At 46.5% G+C, this 15,312-nt stretch overlaps 1 protein-coding gene across 3 annotated transcripts in view; it reads left to right on the forward strand.

Annotated features, from left to right (window-relative positions):
* SORL1 (sortilin related receptor 1) overlaps window positions 1–15,312 on the forward strand; it is a 162,136-nt gene that overhangs the window by 119,479 nt on the left and 27,345 nt on the right. For all 3 annotated transcript variants that reach the window (XM_057553490.1, XM_007196698.2, XM_007196697.3), the window contains 8 exons: window positions 1,027–1,158; window positions 2,178–2,309; window positions 2,919–3,053; window positions 3,890–4,045; window positions 7,419–7,568; window positions 12,166–12,297; window positions 13,657–13,783; window positions 13,944–14,113. In XM_057553490.1, the coding sequence (XP_057409473.1) occupies window positions 1,027–1,158; window positions 2,178–2,309; window positions 2,919–3,053; window positions 3,890–4,045; window positions 7,419–7,568; window positions 12,166–12,297; window positions 13,657–13,783; window positions 13,944–14,113 (1,134 nt within the window). The remainder of the gene's footprint in view (window positions 1–1,026; window positions 1,159–2,177; window positions 2,310–2,918; window positions 3,054–3,889; window positions 4,046–7,418; window positions 7,569–12,165; window positions 12,298–13,656; window positions 13,784–13,943; window positions 14,114–15,312) is intronic.

Genomic DNA, 15,312 nt, shown 5'->3' on the forward strand with positions numbered 1-15,312 from the left:
ATCATCTTTGTTCAGCTGCAGTATGTCCTGTGAATGGACCGATGGTTTGGAATTGGACACTTACTTCTCCTACTTCATTGGTTTTCCTAGTTGCTGACTATCACTCGGGTAACAGTTTTAGGCCCAGTGACCCTTTTTATGCCCAGTTTTTTTGGACCTGGAAAGGTTGTCTGGAGTCAGTGGTGCCCATCCTAGGGAAGAGCAGGCTGGAGACCCAGGGACAAGCCAGTGTGGCAGTTCAGGTCTGAAGGCCGCCTTCTCGCCGTGTCTTCACGTGACCTCCTCTGTGCCTGCATCTCGGGTGCCTCTTATATGGACACCGCTCCTATTGATCCTTTTGATCAATTGATCAATTGATTTACCTCCCTTAACCTGGATTACCTCTGTAAAGTCCTGTCTCCAAATACAGTCACACTGGGGATTAGGGCTTCAACATAATATAAATTGGGGGCCGGGGAATTCCCTTGCGGTCCAGTGGTTAGGACTCCGTGCTTTCACTGCCAAGGGCTCAGGTTCGATCCCTGGTCGGGGAACTAGGATCCTGCAAGCTGCGCGGCATGGCCAAAAAAAAACAAAAAAGGAAAGAAATCAATCAATCAATCAATAAATTGGGGGGGCACAATTCAATCTGTAACATCGGTCCTTCATAGTAACCGTTTGCCAAGCCCCATATTGGAGAGTCAATATTTTATTAATAGTGGTTAAGATCATGGGCTTTGACGTCAGGCAGCTCTGGGATTCAGGTTTGGCTCCACCCTCATCCACTGTGCGCTCTTGGCAAAATACTTAGCACTGCCATCCCCTGTGCTTCATTTGGAAAACAGGAGAGTAAAACCTCTCATCGTATTGTCCTGAGAGTTTAACGATGTACTAAAGCTCAGGGTTTGCGCAAAGCAAGCGCTCGGTGACTGTGCCTGTTACTCCCGTCTCCCGAATGCGCATCTGGCCAGGGTGCATCCTCCCAGGGCCCACGAGGCCTCCAGCCCCGGGGGCTCACGGCCTCCTTCCCTTGCTGAACCCTTCCAGAGCCCCTCTGTACTCGCTTCATGGACTTTGTGTGTAAGAACCGCCAGCAGTGCCTCTTCCAGTCCATGGTGTGTGACGGCATCATCCAGTGCCGCGACGGCTCGGACGAGGATGCGGTGTTTGCGGGATGCTGTGAGTGGCGCGGGGGGAGGGGGGTCGTTCGCGGGCACTGGAGAGACTAAGCGGTGGTGGGCTGCCTGGGGACCTGCCTCCGTCTAGTTTACAAGGTCTCGATTGAGGGTCCAGTCTTGCCTTTTCTGAGAAAGCTCACCTTTGTTGCTTCGGAAACTTGCTTGTTAGTTGTACAGATAAAGGGGAGGACAGAGGATGACCGAGACCTTGGCCCACACGTCAACTTCACCCACAGGCTTTCTTGCGCCCCCATCACTGAGTGGCCCCCTTGCCTTGCCGCAGTGTCTTCACCGCGCTCGCTTCCACTTCGCACGCTGTACACTTATTTTGTGGACTGCCTCCCCCAGCTGGAATGTGTGCGCGTGAGAGCAGGTCTTGGTCTCGTTCACTGCTGCAGCCCTGTCCCCAGCACTGCCCTGCGCGTGTTACATTGGCTTGGCCAAAAAGTTCGTTCGGGGTTTTCTGTAATGCCACGGGCAAACCCGAACGAACTTTTTGGCCAACTCAATGGTAGGTACTTGGCGTCAGTCTGCTTGGGATGCCAAAACAGAGGACCACAGACTGGGGTCCTTCAACAACAGAAAGGTAATCTCTCACAGTTCTGGAGGATGTACATCCAGGGTGAAGATGGCGGCAGGGTTGGCTTCCTCTGAGGCCCCTCTCCTTGGCTTGTGGACGGCCGTCCTCTCCCTGTGTCTGCACCTGGTCTTCCTGCTGTGCCTGTCTGTGTCCTCATTTACTCTTCTTATAAGGACACCAGTCCTGTGAGATTAGGGCTCCACCCTCATGACCTCACTTTAACTTAATTACCCCTTTCAAGACCTTATCTCCAAATACAGTTGCGTTCTGAGTTGCTGGGGCCAGGCCTTCAACTGACTTACTTTCGAGGGATCCTTCAGCCGTGCAATCTCTTGGTGGAGGACATTTGTTCTTTCCTCTCGTTTCCAAACAGCAGTGTTATATTGAGCTCTTCGGTGTAGAAGCAATCTGGATTTTTCGGGTGTTTGTTCCTTCCCTAGCCCCAGGCCCCGAGTTCCACAAGGTGTGTGATGAGTTCAGTTTCCAGTGTCAGAATGGAGTGTGCATCAGTTTGATCTGGAAATGCGACGGGATGGACGACTGCGGTGATGACTCTGATGAAGCCAGCTGTGGTAAGGAGACCTGGGATCTGCCTCCCCGCGTCCCTGATCTCCGGGTTGAAGGCGCCTGAAGTTAAGGAGGGGGCGCTCGGCCCACTCCGCCACCGGCTTTGCCATCTCCTTCCTCAGCCACAGTTCCTGCCAGTTCTTGAATCTGCGTGTAAGGAATTGAGTCTTCAAGTGAGAACCTACCCCCTAGCAGGGGTTAGGGAGTATTTACTCCATTTTCTTTTCTTTCCCCAGTTAGGAAGTTCACATTATATATAAGGAATACGATAGAGGAATTAAGATAAATATTTTGGAATGTGCTTCCCCCTCCCCTGTAAAGGTTACAGATGCCACAACGTAATAGAAATCACTGTCACCGTCACGTTATCATCCGTAGTTAGGTCATTCCTTTGGTGAAGTGTCAAAATTAAAACTCGGGTATCATTAGCAAGACATAGAGGCGTAGGTCAGGGAATGTGAGATGGAATCCAGGAAGGTGGGCTTTTGTTTGTGGATATGCTCCTTCTCTGGGAGGGTCGGGTGGGCTGCCTTGGGTGAGGGGCCTGTGTGTCCTTGGAGCTCTGTGCTCACACCGTGCGGTGCAGACGACTGACCATGCGGTTCACCCCCCAGAAAACCCCACGGAGGCCCCCAACTGCTCCCACTACTTCCAATTCCAGTGCGAGAATGGGCACTGCATCCCCAGCAGGTGGAAATGCGACAGGGAGAACGACTGCGGGGACTGGTCTGATGAGACGGTCTGTGCAGGTGAGGGTCCGGGGCCGCCCCGTCGCTGAGACATCCAGCGTCCTCCCACCCGTTCACACAGAATCCAGCTCTGTCTCTTTGGTGCCTGGCTTAGGCAGGGATTTTTTTGGGGGGCGGGGACGGGGGGTAACTCTCTGAGTTCTTTTCTCTCCCCCTCCCACTGTGAAATCAGCCCAGTTGATTTCTCCTGTTCGGAGGGTTACGCTTTCCAGGGCACAGTGAGGACTTCAGAGCCTGGCTACCCGGAGTGTGGCCTGCAGACCCACAGCTCCTTGTTAGAATCGTGGCCTCTGACCCCGCCCGAGGCCTCGCTCCTGACTCAGCGTATGCGTTGTAACGAGCGTTCTGGGTGATGCACGGGCCGTGACACATTTATGTGTACGTGACACACGCCAGGGCAGCACTGGTGTGGGCGGCGTGCCCGTCCCTCTCCTTCTTGGTGTTCTTGTCGCGGAGCTGGTCTCGGGATGGTTGGGGTTAAGTTAAGTGGAACAGGGTTTATCCTCCGTAGGAATTAATTCTCCCACCCAGCCTGTGCGTTCCGAGTCCTTCCACCAGCCTGCATGAGCCCCTGCGAAAACTAACTCATCCGAATGTTAGCCCAAATCAAATCAAATAGGTAAGGTGAATCCGCTCCAGAGAAGGGAAGAGAATACAGTCTGTTCTGACACCCCATCATAAGTGATTTTTCGCTGTTCAGAACTGTGCCTGACACCGGCCGCCCTGGGCTGGTGCAGCTAAATCTGGGACATCCATACTAGGTTTTGGGACACATTTGGGTCTGAGATCAAGCTTCCTGTAACATTTTGGGTTTCCTTGCTTGGTGTTTTCCTCAGATTCACATATTCTTCCCTCCCCTACTCCCGGGCCCTCCACGTGTCTGCCCAATTACTACCGCTGCAGCAGTGGGGCCTGCGTGATGGACAGCTGGGTGTGTGACGGGTACCGAGATTGTGCAGACGGCTCGGATGAGGAAGGCTGCCCCTCGCCTGGTGAGTGCTGGACCCGGCCCTGGCCCTTGGCACCTGCTTTAAGGACAGGACCTCTGGGGCTACACCCTGGGCACAGCCTGGCTGAGGGCAGAATCCTGCCCTCTGGGACTCTGCTCTGTGGCCAGGCCCCTTCTCACCTCCAGAGCAGGGAGACCCCAGGGAACTCAGAAGTCATCTTCTATCACTGCCCTCTGATCTTCCTGCAGGGAAAGGCCAGCCGCCCTGCTTTCCTCCTTGGCTGTGGTTGGGTCTCCTTTGCTTCCTCTCCACAGGAGGTTACCATGGGAATTATAGGGGAGGTGTCTGCGTGTATTAAACTCTCGGGGAGGGGCGGGCGGGGTACAGAACCCGAGTGTCTGGCTTGCTAGTTGGCGGCCATCCTATTAAAAGAAGGGTAAGCACTGCCATCTAGTGGCTGAACACAGAGAGGCTCTGGAAGTCTGTGAGTGACCGTATTGCCGGAGGTCTTGGTGAACCGTGAGACCGCCGCCTAGGGCACACCCTTAACTGCAGGCAGAATTGTATCCTTTCCTAAACAGGCTTCCATTTCAAACTCAGTTGTAATAAAATAATAGATCGTTGCTTGCCATGGTTTACATAATTCTTTTCAGCAAACTTATAGGTCAATAGTCTGATTTTCCTCCTTTAAGACTTGTTTTCATCCCATCTCTTCCCTGTTTAAAATCATCACTGGTTTCCACTTGTCCTTTTGTCCAGAAGATAGACCCTAACCCCTGAGTCCTATTTTCAAGGCCCTGTTTGAGCTGACCTTTCCTTGCTTGCCATTACTTTTCACTTCTGCAAGCTGGGCTCCTCACCCACCCTGGACACACCTGCTTCTTCTCTGCCTAGATTCCTCCAGTAGGGTTTTTGCCGTTATCGGACCCGACCTCGTCCCCCTACTTTCCCTCTCTGTGAAACCCACTGTCGGTCAGGGCAGACAGAAACACAGGTTTCATAGTTAAAGGAGACCTCAATATGTTGTCAGTATTTCTCGAAGTACAGCATGAAGCCCACCTGTAATGGAATCACTTGGGGTGTTTATAAAATTATAGAATCAGAATTTCTGCCTGGAGCCCGGGAGCTCCCCGTGTGAATGGTAGGTTGCCTAAAGATTGAGGCTCCTCTTTCAGGCAGGTAGGGTTTTATTCCCCCTCTCAAGACCCACCCCCACAGAGCTTTCATTGAGTTCTTTAGCTGATGTCCACCCCTTTTCTGGTGTCATTGAACTTTGCCCTGTTGTCCTTTTGGCGCTTAACTACGAACAGCCACATGTTGCTTCTTGGTCATTGCATGTGTATAAATCTTTCCTTTCCATGGCGATTGTGCCGGACCTCGTGTTTTAGTCTGAATCTCCCACTCTGCCTACCACAAAAATAGGCAAATAGCCAGTGCCCCATAAGTGCTTCTCAGATTAAAACAAATGAAAAAAAACCCTTCTATCTCTGCCCTTTTCCCCCAAGGCCCATCTTTCTATGAAGTAACTTGATTGTCCCTCTCTCAAAATTGCCTGTTGGTTACTGAAACCGAGCAGGACATTAACCAACTCTAGCAAATGCAGACTTAATTCAATGAGCAGATTCCTGTTTAGATGCTGCATTCAGCTTTTTTGAATTCTTTTTTATGTATGTTGCCCATGTAAAGTTAAATTGCCATCTAGCTCTCAGATCTTATTTCTTCACTGGATAAGTCTCTGAACTGGGTTCTCTGCCTCATGTCTCCCCCTTTGCGATTTATCTTCCAAGAAGCCTAATACATACTAATACGTAATTATATCCTCTCCCAGCCTGGACCCCCCGACGGTGCCCTTACTGTCCAGGTGTAAGCGCCATGATGTGCCCTGGCCCGGTCCTCTGGCCTCATTTCCACCCCCCACCCCACTCTTCTCCATGCACTTTGTTTTAGCAGAGTGCTTCTGGGGGTTGGAGCGGCCCTTTGAAAATCCAGTTATCCAACTATGGAATACAAACAGTATCCCAAAGCTAATCATTGCTTTCTGTTGTTGTTTGTTGGCTCAGGTTATTTTGTATCTTTTGCTGGTGCTTCCTCCCTTTCAGCAGCCTCTTGGTGTAACTTTCCACACGGTCACCGTATCAGGTGATTTCTCAGCTCCATTGTTTCCCTTGGAGATCTCCCTTCGAAGAGGAGCTTGGCTTCTCCTATCTGGGCTGACTGTTCTCCCAGCCTGCTGCCGGTCCTTACCCTGGGGCTTCACTGCCCTCCCTGGAATTCTCTTTGCCTTTCTCCTGATTTAGATTCCCCGTTTTCCTGGACCTTGTGTCTTGCTTTTTCTTGGTTTGCTCCCTTTCTTTGGTGGAGCACACCCTCTGGTAGCTTTGTCAGGTGGATATGATGATATGGTGCCCGAGGACACGGTGATGATGGCCTGCATTCAAGGTGTTTATCTCTTGAGTTTCTCTGGTTTGTGCAGGTTGTCTGGGGCACAGGTATCTTCTGGGAGGTTGCTTCTCCATCCTTAGGACTCGCTTTACTTGTCTCACGTTGCAGCTCCTTTTTTCTATATCCCAGGTCTTTCCTCTTGGTTTTTAGTTTAATCCCACATTTTGGTAGAGCACATTTTCCAGAAATTTCCTGAGAAAGAGCACATGGGAGGTATATTTGAGGCCTTGCTTGTCTGAAAGTGTTTTTCTTCCGTGTTCAGACCTGATTGGTAATTGGGCTGGGTTTGGAATTCTAGGTTGTAAAAAATATATATATATATATCCTTCAGAAATTCAAAGACATTCGAATTTCTGTCTTCAGAAAGCAGCTCTTGGAAAATCCAAAGCCATTTTGATTTGAATCTTTTATATGTAATCTGTTTTTACTGTCTGGAAGCTTGTAGAATCTTCCTTTTGGTACCAGTGTTGAAATTACACAGTGATTACACAGTGTGACCCACAGCTGTGGGTCTCTTTCTATCTAATGTGGTGGACACTGATGTCCTCTTTTATTCTGGAAATTTACGTATTTTAGTTTTGGAAAATTTTCTTGAAATATCCCTTAGTATTTTCTTCTCTCTTTTCTTTTTCTTCCTGGAACTCTCGTCAGTAACATGTTGAATCTCCTGATCTAGTCCGCTTACTTTTTTAAAACTTTAAAAAATGTTTCTTTAATATTTTCTTTTTCTACTTTCTGCAAGATTTACTCACCTCTGTCTTCAAAGTCTTCAACTAAGTTTGGGCCTGAGAGAGAGAGAAGGATGAGATCCCTGTGTCTCGTCAACCTGCCGTCTTTCACCAGAGCTCACATTTCTGTTCAGATCCCCGTCGTAATTCCTAAAGCACCGAGATCTCCAACACACCCAATAGGTTGCTATTGCTGGCCAGCCCCTCAGTACTAAAAAGTGAATTTTAAAAATCTTTTCTTCTAGCAAATGTCACTGCTGCCTCCACTCCCACCCAGCTCGGGCGATGTGACCGATTTGAGTTCGAGTGCCGGCAACCAAAGAAGTGTATCCCCAGCTGGAGGCGCTGTGATGGCCATCAGGATTGCCAGGACGGCCAGGACGAGGCCAACTGCCGTGAGTCATCGGCGGGGCCGTCTCCCCCAGGGAAGACTTCTGGAGAGCAGGATGTCTTGTGCTTCTGCTTTGTTTCTCATAATAATAATTCTGGTATTATCTCCATTTTAGAGATAGGGAAGTTAAGCTTCAAAGAGGGTCACCTCGTCAGTAACAGACTGGGGCATTTATTCAGTATTTTTTTGTACAAAATTGTGATCTTTTCATCAAACCGTGTTGAAAGTTCTTGTAGGGAGGAATACTCCAAAATAACACGGAGAAATTAAATGGGGATTAGTGTAAAATCCTGCATGTACATTAAAAGAGTGAACAAAGTGGGCCTTTGGGACATTAAAATAACAGGGCAGATTGATCCAACACTTACCAAAATAATAGTAGGAACATCTGAGCCAGATAAGTATAGTAAGAAGAACATTAAACATAATTAACAAAGAGGAAATGAAATAGGACCTTCCTCCTGGGTGGGATTAATTCATTAATGGGTATTCTTTAAATAAGTTTCTTTAGCCTGTTTCAAATCTGCCTTATACATAAGGATGTTGCTTGGTTAAGGGTCTTAAAATCAAGGTGTACTCTATCTACAATTTTCCTCAATCCATTAATCGGATAACCCTATCAGCAAAGGAAATGGGATTAGCGTGACATGCCTCTTCTTAGAGAAGCTGGCCCCTGAAGGCCACTACATTCTATTCTAAGTGCCCATTAATCATTTGTTTAATAATCAGTTTAAGAATTTTTGGAGATTAATGACAGCCTTATTCCCAGTTTCTAAAAACTATGTTTTCTCCCTTTTAACATATTGAGACATGTTTCATAAAGAAACCTCAAACATCCTCCAGCTTTACTGTTCAGCTGTTCTTTGATTATATTTTAAATTTTATTTATTTATTTATTTTTGTTTATGGCTGTGTTGCGTCTTCGTTTCTGTGCGAGGGCTTTCTCTAGTTGCGGCAAGTGGGGGCCACTCTTCATTGCATTGCGTGGGCCTCTCATTATCAAGGCCTCTCTTGTTGCGGAGCACAGGCTCCAGATGCGCAGGCTCAGTAATTGTGGCTCATGGGCCTAGTCGCTCCACGGCATGTGGGATCTTCCCAGACCAGGGCTCGAACCCGCGTCCCCCGCACTGGCAGGCAGACTCCCAACCACTGCGCCACCAGGGAAGCCCTTTGATTATATTTTACCACATTCTTACCAAGTGGAGTAATTCTGTGATGGGGATCTTGGTATTTTCCAAAACAATCCCCTTCTGAGCGTGGAGTCCTTCCCTGACTCTCCTGTATAAAGGCCCCATCACTCTCTTACTATTACTGTCTTTATGTTTCTTTGTAGCTCTTATCACTATCTAAAGTAACATATTTGTTTGTTTACTCTTTTGCTGTTTCTCTCAATAGAAGGTAAACTCTATGAGGGTAGGTCCTTTGTCTGTTTGACACATCACCATATCCTTAACATCTTGAATAGCAGCTGATTCATGGTAGGACCTCCATAAATGTTCACTGGATGGATGGATGGATGAATTCCATCTTGAGCTTCTGAGACTGTTCACTAGTAGTTCTCAAACCTTTTGTAGATGTTCTAATGCAGTTTTATATGTAACCGAGCCCCCCATCCAAGCTCCCCCAGGCAAACCAATTTTTGCTCAACAAATGACAGAACTGTATGATACAAGGATTCTCCAGGGAATGGGGGATTATGATTTGCAAAAAGCCTCACAAGTGGTTTCGATATTTTCCTTCTCCCATTGAGAGTTACTATATTAGAGCATTCTTTTAAAAAACTGAATTCTGTACCTCCATCCTAGAGACATTCAGAGAAGTCTTAATCCTTCTTTCACAAGGAAACTCATCAGTTGAGGACAGCTGTTATAGTATTCTGCCCCCACCTCCCACTTCCAAACCCTGTATCTTTTCATCTCTAGTAAAAGCTCCCAGGATCCTTTACCTGTTCCTCTTGACCATCCTGGTTGCTCTCGTGAGAACATTATCCAGTTTCTCTACCTACATCTCAAAGTGTGATTTTCAGAAGTGGATGCAGTGCTTCAGATAGAAAACAGGATCACCTTGTTCTAGAACAGAAGTCCTCAGTGCTGGCCAATTCTGATGAATCACTGTGGAGCTTGTAAATACGACACACGTCCAGTGTCGTGTTTCTGCCTCAGTAGCTTTGGGGCAGGTCCTAGGAATCTGTATGTTTTAGACGTTCCCCAGAAGACTATTAAGAACCACTGTTGTAGATTCTCTACTGTCGGATAACCACCATGATTTAGCGGTCTGTTTGGATTTCTTCTAGTACGGATAGAGTCGTTGTATGGAACATTGTGTGTATATTTGCATGGGGTGGGGAGCACAAGCTAGGAGGAGTCTGATTCTGAGTCCCAGTGGAGAAATTGCAGTTTGAACTCAGGAAACCGAGGTAGAATCCCCAATGTAAGATCTGGGCAAATTACAATGTTTCAAGTGTGTATTAGTTTCCTATGGCCACTGTAATAAATTACCACAAACTTAATGCCCTAAAATAACACACATTTATTATCTTACAGTTCTGTAGGTCAGAAATCTGATAGACATCTCACTGGCTGAAACCAAGATGAAGGCATGGCTGGGTCCTCTGAAGGCTCCAGGGCAGAATCCGTTTCCTTGCTTTTCTCAGCTTCTAGAGGCTTCCTTCCTCCATTTTCAAAGCCAGCAACATTCCCTCTCTCTGATCCTTCTTTGGTCTTCACATCTTCCTCTTTGACCACAGCTGGGAAAGGGTCTCTGCTTTTTTTTTTTTTTTTTTTTAATTTATTTATTTTTGGCTGTGTTGGGTCTTCGTTTCTGTGTGAGGGCTTTCTCCAGTTGCGGCAAGCGGGGGCCACTCTTCATCGCGGTGCGCGGGCCTCTCACTATCGCGGCCTCTCTTGTTGCGGAGCACAGGCTCCAGACGTGCAGGCTCAGTAATTGTGGCTCACGGGCCCAGTCGCTCCGCGGCATGTGGGATCTTCCCAGACCAGGGCTCGAACCCGTGTCCCCTGCATTGGCAGGCAGATTCTCAACCACTGTGCCACCAGGGAAGCCCCGGGGTCTCTGCTTTTAAGGGCCTGTGTGATTGGATGGACCTGCCCGGGTAACCCAGGCTTAAGTCCTATGTCAAGGTCTTTATCTCAATCACATCTGCAGAGTCCCTTTTGCCTTATAAGGTGACTTTAACATGTTCCAGGGATTTGAACATGGACATATTTGATGTGGAGGAGCAAGAGTAATTTTAGACCCTCTTTACTGGTGGGGTTGGGTACTGATATAACTCTCCCTGTCCAGGGTTGAGCAGGCATGTGTGAGTCTCTACAATGAAGGCCCAAGGTACCTGAGCCAGGACCCGGTGCAGACCTACCTGGGGTGGCAGATTCGGTTTCTGTAGCCATTCTCGTCTTTCTTCTTTTTAGGATCATTTGCAGTTACATTGTCATTGCTTCCTTTTTAGAGCCTCTCATGCAGTTTAAATCTACTTTCCAAACTGGAGAGAACATCAAATTATGGTTTCTAGCCAACGAGTTGCGTAACTCTTAACTCATCAGTGTTCTTTATTTGCGTTATTTCATTGTCTGCAGAAATACTTTGAAAAGCTAAACAATTAAAAAGACTACATACAATAGACATGCCTCTTACTATTGTGATTCATCTCATTATTATTAGTCTCACTCAAACCAGAAATCAGAGGGTCCTTCTGGACTGCAGATTAACAATAGGAGCAGATGATCGGGAATAAGTACCGTAGAGGAAGAGCTGCACCTTGTGGATGCCTGCTCTCAGCCAGGTGTATTCCAGGTGCTTGATCTCACTGGGTCCTTGTAGACACAATAGGGATGGAGTTGTCACCCCAGTTTTATACTGGGGAACTGAACTTGGGCACTAGAGGCAGACCTCGGAGATTTTGCGGCTTCCGTTCCAGACCACTGCAATAAAGCGAGTCACATGAATTTTTTGGTTTCCTGGTGCATATGAAAGTTATGTTTACACTATATTGTAGTCTGTTAAGCGTGCAATAGCATATGTTTAAAAAATAATGTACATGCCTTAATTTTAAAATAGTTTATTGCTAAAAAATGCTAACCATCACCTGCGCCTTCAGTGACTTGTAATCTTTCTGCCACACTTTTGTAGCATCAAAGATCACTCATCACAGAGCAACATAATAAATACAATAATAATGAAAGAGTTTGCAATAGTGTGAGAATTACCAAAATGTGACACAGAGACATGAAGTGAGCAAATGCAGTTAGAAAAATGGTACTTGCTCTGCCACAAACCCTCAATGTGTTAAAAAATGAAATTATCTACAAAATATGATAAAGCTGAGCACAATAAAACGAGGTGCGCCTGAATTAAACAGTTAGCTCAGGCTCATACAGAGCAGGATGTAAACCCTGGTTTGACGCCAAAGCTCTGGCCCTTCCGGAAGGCACATTCCCCTGGTCAATGTCAGATGAAGAGGGATTAGCGAGCCAGCGTGGGGTCCCCGCCACCCCCATCCCCGAGGGTCTTCTGAAGCAGAAGCTGATGAGTTCCCTTTTCCCGAACACGAGAAACCTCTGGTGACCGTGGCCCCTCGTGTGTTGCAGCCACGCGCAGCACCCTGACCTGCACGGGCCAGGAGTTCCGGTGCGAGGACGGCGAGGCCTGCATCGTGCTGTCCGAGCGCTGCGACGGCTTCCTGGACTGCTCGGACGAGAGCGACGAGCACGCCTGCAGCGGTGAGTGTGGCCCCCCAGGACCCCGGGCTCACCCTCGGCCCTGCTGGGTGGGCCCTGAGGTCGAACCCTCTCGAGCTCTTCCTCAGTCTGAAAATGGAAAGGTTCTTGCTCACTGTTGGAGCTGCAGGTGAGGCGAGGCCCAGTCCCGCCTCTGATGCAGCGTCAGCTCACCTCGCCCCTCTCAGGGAAATGTTGGTCTTAGATTGGGTGTTTTTGGTTTTTTTTGTTTTTTTGTTCTGTTTTCTTTTGCTTTAGTCCTTGTATTGGTACTTGGATCCTTTTATTTATTTATTTTTTAAATATTCTTTTCCATTATGCTTTATCATAAGATATTGAATATAGTTCCCTGTGCTATACAGTAGGACCTTGTTGTTTATTCATCCTATATATAATAGTTACATCTTAGAATGGGTTTTTTTTTTTAGTTTAAATAATGATAATTTTAATCAAAAGATACTACTTATGAAAAATTAGGTAGTGTTTTAGAATTATGATTTGCTTAATTACAGTAGTGCATTCTATTATGCAAATAAAACAATTTAACTTGATCTCTCATAGGAGTTTCTTTTAGTTTTTATTTCATATTGGAGTATATTAGATTGGCTTTGGAAGGACATCCCTCGTGTTGAGGCGTCATTGCTCCCACAGAGCGTCAGGCTTTGTGGTGGGGTGAACGCCATCCTTCTGTCTGGAATGCATTTAGCAATCATTTGGGGGCTGCTATAACAGTACCACAGACTGAGTGGCTTAGAAGCAACAGAAACTCATTTCTCACAGTTCTGGAGGCTGGAAAGTCGGAGATTGAAGCAGATTCAGTGTCTGGTGAGGGCCCACTTCCTGGTCCATAGACAGCCTGTCTGTTCTCTGTCCTCCCACTGTGGAAGGTGTGAGGGAGCTCTCTCGGGCCTCTTTTACAAGGACACTAATCTCATTTTCAGGGACTCCATCCTTATGACCTAATCATCTCCCAAGGGCCCCACCCCCTAATACCATCACATGGGGGATGAGGTTTCAGCATATGGATTTTGGGGGACACAAACGTTTCAATCTGTAGCAGTAATGGATCCTGCCATGGCATTGTCTTTGGATTTGTAGCATTCTCTGTTGAGAATCAGGCTTAAATCAGTGCAGACAAGAGGTGAAATGCAAGGAGAAATGCCATGCTTGGAAATTTAGGAGACCTTGGGAAAGGTTATATAGGAAGGTCTGAACTCTTTTTTTTCTGGGGTGTCTTAAGATAATGGTGGTGGCCTGACCACATCACAGTAGGTCTGCCTGAAACCAAGGAACCTCTTGGGTCCTTTGAAATCCAAGATTTATAAAATATCAATTTCTCTTTTTTCCCCTTACTCTCTCTAGAGGAATTAAATGTATACAAAATACAGAATCTTCAGTGGACAGCTGACTTCTCTGGGGATGTAACTTTGACCTGGATGCGGCCCAAGAAAATGCCCTCTGCTTCTTGTGTGTATAACGTCTACTACAGGTGGGTCCCATCTTTGCCGTGGGAGAAAATGATGTTTTTATCGCCACTGGATGTTCCATAAACTCTGTGTGTGCACAGAGCAGCTCTTTTTTGACGGATTCAGACATCTCAGCCACCCCATGCTGCTTTGATGTGATGCTATCTTTGTTCTCTTGGCCAGGGTGGTTGGAGAGAGCATATGGAAGACTCTGGAAACCCACAGCAATAAAACGAACACAATATTGAAAGTCTTGAAGCCAGACACCACGTATCAGGTCAAAGTCCAGGTCCAGTGTCTGAGCAAGGTGCACAGCACCAATGACTTCGTGACCCTGAGGACTCCAGAAGGATGTAAGTGCAACAGCTTATTTTTATGGCAGGGACAGGACCTTATGTGGGATTTTCAGAGAGTTTCCCAGGATACTCAGGAGAGTGGGAATAAAAGTACTTGTGCTTCCTACGTGGCTAAGCTTTATGGTCCTGGCTGAGTTGTTCTTATGTCACGTTTTGTTTTTTTTTTTTCCAATACAATTCTTTTTATTGAAGTATAGTTGATTTACATTGTTTTAGGGGTACAGCAAAGTGATCCAGTTATACACATATATATATGTATTCTTTTTCAGATTCTTTTCCATTATAGGTTATTACAAGATATTGAATATAGTTCCCTGTGCTGTGCAGTAGGTCCTTGTTGTTTATTTATTTTATATATTGTAGTGTGTATCTGTTAATCCCAAATTCCTAATTTATCCTTCTCCCCCGTTTCTCTCTGGTAATCATACGTTTGTTTTCGATGTCTTGACACGATTTCTTTTAATTGAAGTATAATTGACCTACAACACCGTGTTAGTTGCAGGTGTATGACATAGTGATTTGATATTTCTATAATTACAAAATGATCACCACACATAATGTTTTTCTGCCCACCATTGCCCTCTTTCTACCTCTACCTTCCGTCTCTAGGTATTTCCCAGTATTTGGTACTTAGGAGATCATCATTGTTAACGTATGAGACTTGTCAGAAGTATTGTGGGTTCATTTTAAGGAAATTTACCAAAACCCTTTGGTCATAGAGAGTTCCCTAGTTCTTTCCCCTTCACAGTAGTTGACATTGGGTGACTGTGCTTATTCCCGTGATCTTTGCTCCCCAGGTTTTGTGAACTTTTCATTTGCAGTTGCCATCAGAACCATGTTTACATTTGGAGATGTTAATATGAACTCATGTTTATCTTAATGTGCCTGTAGATGGGTACACGTAAAATATGTATAGATATGTGTATGTGCACAGGTTAGTACACACACATACTTTTCCTTGCTTTGTCAGCTGAGAAGGCCCAGAAAAACTTTAATAGCCTTGAGCATACCTATCATTCAGATTTAGGTTTCTAATGCCTTCTTCAATAAAAGGACACAGGGCTCCTTGAAGAAATGGTCAAATCCAGACCTGGGGCAGGAGATCTACAAGATAAGCCTGGAGCATCTGGTAGTGCCAGAGTGTAAGGAAGTGCTTACTAAGTGAAGTAAGTCAGAAAGAGAAAGACAAATATCAC

Source organism: Balaenoptera acutorostrata, chromosome 9 (assembly GCF_949987535.1).
Source record: "Balaenoptera acutorostrata chromosome 9, mBalAcu1.1, whole genome shotgun sequence".
In the NCBI taxonomy this organism is placed as follows: domain Eukaryota; kingdom Metazoa; phylum Chordata; class Mammalia; order Artiodactyla; family Balaenopteridae; genus Balaenoptera; species Balaenoptera acutorostrata.